This window comes from Microcebus murinus, chromosome 3 (assembly GCF_040939455.1).
Source record: "Microcebus murinus isolate Inina chromosome 3, M.murinus_Inina_mat1.0, whole genome shotgun sequence".
Classification (NCBI taxonomy): Eukaryota; Metazoa; Chordata; class Mammalia; order Primates; family Cheirogaleidae; genus Microcebus; species Microcebus murinus.
The window spans coordinates 53,150,644-53,157,478 of NC_134106.1; the positions used below are offsets into that span (position 1 = coordinate 53,150,644).

General features: G+C 45.7%; 1 protein-coding gene across 1 annotated transcript; it reads left to right on the forward strand.

Annotated features, from left to right (window-relative positions):
• Nucleotides 1-210: 210 nt before the first annotated feature.
• On the forward strand, nucleotides 211-5,060 carry LGALSL (galectin like). The gene is made up of 5 exons (XM_012764920.2): nucleotides 211-726; nucleotides 1,493-1,564; nucleotides 1,705-1,793; nucleotides 2,411-2,588; nucleotides 4,539-5,060. Exons 1-5 carry the CDS (start codon nucleotides 277-279, stop codon nucleotides 4,680-4,682), a joined length of 933 nt encoding a protein of 310 aa, XP_012620374.2. The 5' UTR covers nucleotides 211-276; the 3' UTR covers nucleotides 4,683-5,060.
• The last annotated feature ends 1,775 nt before the right edge of the window (nucleotides 5,061-6,835 follow it).

Below are 6,835 nucleotides of genomic sequence, written 5' to 3' on the forward strand. Positions count from 1 at the left end.
GGTTAGGAGGCTGGAAGGGAGGGGTGGGGTGTCGCAAGCACCTGTCACCTAGCAGGCCCCAGCCCTCAATTCCCCCGTCCCCCAGCCCTACCCACCCTCTCGCCGTGAGCGCCCACAGGGCCCCCCCCTCCCCGACTGGGACAGGCCCGTCCCTCCCGCCCCGGCCTCTCGCCACCGTCCAATGGCCGAGGGGCAGGGCAAGCTGAGCAAGCCACGGCAGCCCAGCCGGGTCCCCGCCCTGTTCCCGGTTCCCGAGCCGAGCCCGGAGGCCTTTAAATGCCGCCCTGGGCCAACGCGGCGCGGCCCTCGCCACCTTTCCTCTTTGGGCGGCGGCGGCGGCGGCAGCAGGAGCAGCAGGAGCAGCAGGAGCAGCAGCGCCAGCAGCGCCAGCAGCGCCAGCCGCGACTCGGCAGCCGCGGTCCGGGTCCGGGCAGCAGCCGCCACCTTCGACCTCGGGGCCCACGCTGCCAAGCTCTGCCCCTCCCCCTACTGGGCCGTGCCTGCCAGGTCGGCGCCGGGGCCCCGGGCGTGCGCGCGCGCGCGTGCCCTTGTGTGCGCGCGCCCGCGCCAGCCTCGGACCCGCGCCCCCGCCCCGTGCACGACCGCCCCGGGATCCCCGCCAGCGCGCCGCGTCCCAAGTCCCCCGCCGCCGTGCCGCCACCCGCGCACCCCGCCGCGCTGTGCAAGAAGATGGCGGGATCGGTGGCCGACAGTGATGCCGTTGTGGTGAGTGTGGCGGGGTGCACGCGAGGCGCCCCCTTCCCGCCTCCCCACACGCCGCCGTCGCCGGCTCCCGCCGGGTTGGGACAGAAAGAAGCTGCAGGCCCAGCCGGCGCCCCGCGCGCGCGAAGGCGCCCGGGTACCTGTTAGCAGGAGCCGGCTGTGCGCGGATTGGGGTGGGGGCAGGTTGGAGGGCTCCAGGCTGGGGGAGGGTGTTTGCGGGCGGACGGAGGGCCGACAGCCCCCTGTGCCTTGCCACCGCCATCCAGGTGTGTGCATTTTGCACGTGTGAGTGTGCGCGTGGGTGAGCGTGTCCGGGGCGCTCGCCCCGCCACCGCCCCCAACGTCCCGGGGATTCCCCCTTGGAGGGTTTACGCCTAGGGCACCAGGGAGAAGTTGAGCGCCACTTCAGACATGTCCTGGAGGACAGGCCTGGGCCACAGCGGTCCCAGAAGCTTTTGCAGTTGGAGAGGGGCCTGCCCTTCTCCAGCAGCCCGGCTCAGGCTCCCTGATGTGACTCGACCTTGGTTTTGATCTGGATCTGAAGGGTCTGAGGATCCTCAGAGGCTTAGCTACTGTACCGGGTGGAAAGGACGGATTTGCTGGGTGTTGGGGGTTATGCGATTATTTAAGGGGCTATGAAGAAGCATCATCTGCAGGCACTGCCTGAGTGTATGTGAAACGCTGCCGATTCCACCAGATTTGTGTAGGTTCTTATACCACCCCCCAAAAAGAGCCTATGGAAAGCCAATCTGTGTGCTTCTATTTTTAGAAACTAGATGATGGGCACTTAAACAACTCCTTGAGCTCTCCAGTTCAAGCCGACGTGTACTTCCCACGACTGGTAAGTGATTTTGCTGTGTCTCAGCTGTACCCTCTTCCTTTCTAATTGCATTTTCTAATGGGTCAGGCCCTCAGGATGTGAGAGCTTGGCTTTTCTCTAACTGGCAGTAAACTTCCTGTTTCTTTTCCAATCCTTTGCAGATAGTTCCATTTTGTGGGCACATTAAAGGTGGCATGAGACCAGGCAAAAAGGTGTTAGTGATGGGCATCGTAGACCTCAACCCAGAAAGGTAAGGCAGAGTGCTTGTCGCCCAAGAGCTATCAGGCAGTGACGGGGCCCCGCCCACTCCTGTTGTGGTTTAGTGCTCCTCCTCTTCCTCTCCTTGTGGACAGTGTTGCTAGTTGGGTGTGCCAAGAAAGTACCATGTTCCCATGAAAAGAATGTGTATGAATCCTAGCCATCATTTCTCCAGACAGCTATTTATATCAGAGATTATAAATACAGGCCCACATTTTCTCTTTGACCCTTAGGGAGGCCAAAGGACTTTTTTTTTTTTTTATGGTTTTGAAACATGGTGCTTAAAGCAAGAACTATCAATATAGATAATAAGCAAACTTAAGATATTATCTGAAATGGATTAGGACACAGATGTTTGGGTGATTTGGGGTATTTGAAATCTCTAGTTTTAGTCATTTTCAACTCCACCAAAGTTTTCACCAGAGCTGGCTTTAGGTAACAAAATAAACTGGTTTGAGTTACTTCTCCATAGTCTAACCTCTCTTGCAAAGAGTAGTGGTCTATTAAAAATGAGACAAACCCAGCGAAGAAGGAGGAAACCTGAGTCACGGGTCATTCCGAAATGTTGTTACATCCAACCTTGAATACGTGAGACTATTTTCTTTTCAGCTTTGCAATCAGCTTGACCTGTGGTGACTCCGAAGATCCTCCAGCTGATGTGGCAATTGAACTCAAAGCTGTGTTCACAGACCGGCAGCTACTCAGAAATTCTTGCATATCCGGGGAAAGGGGTGAAGAACAGTCAGCAATCCCTTATTTCCCATTCATCCCAGACCAGCCATTCAGGGTGAGTACCTCGAGTCCTCAGCCCGAGCCCTGGCAGGGCGATGATGTTCTGCTTATCTAGTGTGTGCCAAGAGCACTTTAAGCAGCCAGAATTTCTGCATGTCCAGGAAATTTGTCACTCAATGGTGAAAAAGAAAAAAATATCAAAAAAGCTGTTTGCTGATATAAATTAATACTTGTCATAGTAGCTCTTAGCTCTCTTTAGCCTATGCATTTAGTAAATAGACCCATATTTACATGTCCAGTGTTAAGAATAAATGCTTTTCTATGTTGTATCTAACATAGTACAAGGCATATAATAGATACTTTCTTCCAAATATCAGATTAATAAATACTAATAAGTATCCACCTAAGTATTAATACTTATTAATACTTAGAGTAATAAGTAGCTCTGAGCCTTATTTGTATGACTTTTTAAAGAATATAATGATTATCATTTCATTTTCTCTTGTTCTCTTTGCTAATGAGGCCATGTCTGTGTCCTTGTTTTCCCCTCTGGATTAATTAGCCTCAGTCTATTTCATGGTCACAGACTGTGGCTGACACATTCCTTCCCTTGGGTCTGGATGAATATAGAATTGCTGCCCACTATCTGGTGGGCAGGAAGCACAACCTGAACTTCTCATCCTATCAGGCAGCATTAGCAAAACCTTCCTCAATGAAGGACAATGCCATATAAGAGATGCAAGTAATGATGTGTTAAAAAGGATTTACTGTCAGACCTAGTGATGAAATTGTCGCCATTACATCTTATTAACATTACATCACAATAATGACGACTCAGTTAAAAGCTCCGTGTTGCATACAAGCCCAGTAAAACAGAACTACCCTTAACCTGTTGCTCTTCATCTAGAAATTTTCAAGGGTCTTATGAAGTAATTATTTCTCTTCCTACGGTCTGAAGGGAAGATAAGAATCTGTGACTTTTATATCAATGATACAATTGAGATTATTACCCTTCTAATTATAGTCTGGGTAAGGCACCCCTAACCCATAATCCCTCCCTACCTCCTTCTCTGGTATAGTAATGTCCCCTCAGGCTCCTCTTGGCTGGGACAGTTTCTTAATGATGAATCTTAAGGCATAGCTCATGAGTGTGAGTAACCAGAGCTTCTGATTCCCAGGAGAAATATAAAACTCCCCAAAAACAAAACTGAAATGAAAGAGGCCCTTTTTGATGATATAATTTTAGTAATAACATGAATTAAATGTGACTAACATCACATATGAAGTCTCTCCTTGCATGGTGAAAAACAGTGCTTTTAATACATACATTATAGCACACTACCAATAATTAAACTCTATGGTGAATTACTTAAGGAAAAGGGGAGGAAAAAGCTTTTACCTTATGGAATCAGTATTTTTGTTCGCTAAGGAAGCTTTGTTAATTACACACTCTTGGTCCAATGGTAATTACTGTGTAACCTTCTCTCTGCACCAGTGTTTACCATGTTTGAGTGTGTAGACTGTTATTACGGTTCTGCCTGGTGAGGGGCTCCTCTGAAGGTGGTATGGAATTGTTCAGGGGATGACAATCGCACCATTAAGTGCCATACACACAAATCTGTGCTGCTTAGCATCAGTTCCTGGAGTGCAGGGAGAAGGGACAAATGTTAAAGCATAAGCAATTCTAAATCTCTAATGGATATTAAATAATGTAAAGCAATGGTTGTTAAAGTGTGTTCCTTATTCTAGCAACATCAGCATTACCTTGGCACTTAATGGAAATGCAGATTCTTAGACCTTGCTCTAGACCCACTGAATCAGAAATTTGTGAAATGGAGCCCAGCAATCTGTATTCCAGGAAGCCCTCCATTTGGTCCCAATGCATTCTAATGTTTGAGAACCACTGAAGATAATGTCTTTCTTTCTCTAAAATGAAATACGGTTGGTTTTCCCCAACAGGCTTCATTGAAATTGTGAATTGAGATGATTATTTTATTTCTTCCAGGTGGAAATTCTTTGTGAGCACCCACGTTTCAGAGTATTTGTGGATGGACACCAGCTTTTTGATTTTTACCATCGCATTCCAACGTTATCTGCGATCGACACCATAAAGATAAATGGGGACCTCCAGATCACCAAGCTTGGCTGATGTTCAAAACACCTCTGTTTCACTTAGGATCAGGTGCCACAACTGTCCAACTGTCAGTCTGGAAGAAGTGTCCTAGCAAGATCTGGAGACCTAAAAAGGAAACAAACGGCAAACATTACTGTCTCTTCTTCCTGTGCAGTTTAAACCCAAAATGACAACTTCAACCATGGATTGCCGTTGGGAAGCTGTGGGGACAAAGACACCAAGCCATTATTCCCAGAACAAAGTAATACATTTTTGCTGGATTTCATTCAGACTAAACTAAAATGGATTTGTGATGATTTGTGATTTGGTAGCAAATTATTCATCTTTTCAAAGCAAAGTGATATTTAGAAACAAAAGTGCTAAAGACACTAAAAAAAAAAAAAAAAACAACAACGGTACACCGAAATCAACACATTTCTGCACTGAAGTGGAATTGTGTAGCACAACCAACATTTTAGTCAGGGTATTTACATAGAATGTAGGTTGTTCCAGATTTGGTTTTTTTGTTTTGTTTTTGTTTTGCACAGCATAATGTTAATTCAGACTTTTGAAGCTTTCTTGTAGTTATTTATTTATACTCAGTGTATGTATTAGAGAATGAGCAATGTCTCAAGAACAGCAAGTTACAAACTTTTGAATGTACAAATACCTTAGGTCCAAGGGGGGAAATGATATATTACAACTATGAAACAGGTAAATTTCTACCTTAAAGAATTGAGTTCTATTCTCCATACCCCTAATCTAGGATATCTTGATATAAATTGCTGTAAGTGCTTTTGGGAACACTCTGAAACATTTCGATAAAACTGCTTTCAATTTATTGCTATGTAAAATTCTATTTACATTGCTTTTCCTCCTTACTGTGAATTAGCACAGTATTGGCTTCCTTAAGACTACTTCTCCATAGATTTATATAATAGCTCACTAAGTTGGTATTAAATTAATTGAAAGCATAAGAGATGATTGCATAGATAATTTTTAAATGACTATTATGTAAACTTTTAAAAGAATAAAATGAAAATGACTCTGGAATGCAGTGTAGAGCAGAAGCAAATGGCCCCAAATAACTTACTTGGCAGTAATTTATATCAACTTAAGCTGTTAGCTCATTGTATGACTTTTCTTATGTTACCCTCACCAATATCTTTAAGTAATGCTTTTGGAGCTTCAGAGCAGAAGATGCTTCCTACTGTGTTGGCTCTGAGGAGACAGTAGGACTAGATGGGGTCCAGAAATGATCCAGTTTGTTTATCTGAAAGGTTATTTCCCAGGACTCCAAGTCTTTGAGTCCAACCAATAGGGTGAATGCTTCCAATTAAGCTATAGGAGTTTCCTTGCACTTGTGGAACCAATCAAACAGTAGAGTGACTCCAGCAGGAGGCCACAGTACTGTAAACGTCACTGCAGGGCAAGGGATGGTTGGAGTTCTGGGTACTGGACGTCACAAGCCGCATTGACCCTGGACAGAAGGACCATTGGCATTGCTTTGGTCAGGTAGTGAGGGAAGACAGGGGTGCTGGGGTGTGGGTGTATTTATATATAATTTAGGTTTTATTTGTACAGCATACTATGTCTTACAATGGCATGTCCTTGTCCTGCTTTGCTTTTCGGGTGTTTTTGTTTTTGTTTTTGTTTTGTTTTGTTTACACAACATGCAGAGGCACTGAAAGTGGCCATGTCATTTTCATGTGTCGAGAATGTAGACAGTGTTTCAGTACCAAAGTCTAAGATAAACAAAGCAAACTAAAAATCACGAATTTTTTATAGGTGATATATTTGGATTCTTGTCAACTTTGAAACTCTTTAGCACAGTTCCATTGTGTTACATAAGAAGATACTTTATCCAACAAGACTGGCTGTACACTGAAAAGCTTTATGTACCAGGTGACTTATTCAGCCATGAGGGCTGTTCTGTGGCTCCAGGTATTTTCAGGCCTGTGATTAACTTCTCATGGCTTGTCACTATAAAGCTACTAAATCTGGGTGTTTGTGGAGAGACTTAGAGGGCACACTGAAATACATTTGTAGGAGTTTGGGTTCCACTTATGGTAGAAGACCTCCATAGGAGGACTCCTTCAAGTGGCTAACCATTCCCACCCACTGCATAATTCAGCAGAAACTGGAGGAGCTTGGAGTGTAACTGATTGGAATTGACACTCTTGTTCTCT

Excerpts from the sequence above, each read along its gene's own strand:
- LGALSL (XM_012764920.2), top strand. The coding sequence starts at position 277 with ATGCCGCCCTGGGCCAACGCGGCGCGGCCCTCGCCACCTTTCCTCTTT. Across the intron at positions 1,794-2,410 it reads GTAGACCTCAACCCAGAAAG|CTTTGCAATCAGCTTGACCT; the intron begins GTAAGGCAGAGT and ends TTTTCTTTTCAG. Across the intron at positions 2,589-4,538 it reads TCCCAGACCAGCCATTCAGG|GTGGAAATTCTTTGTGAGCA; the intron begins GTGAGTACCTCG and ends TATTTCTTCCAG.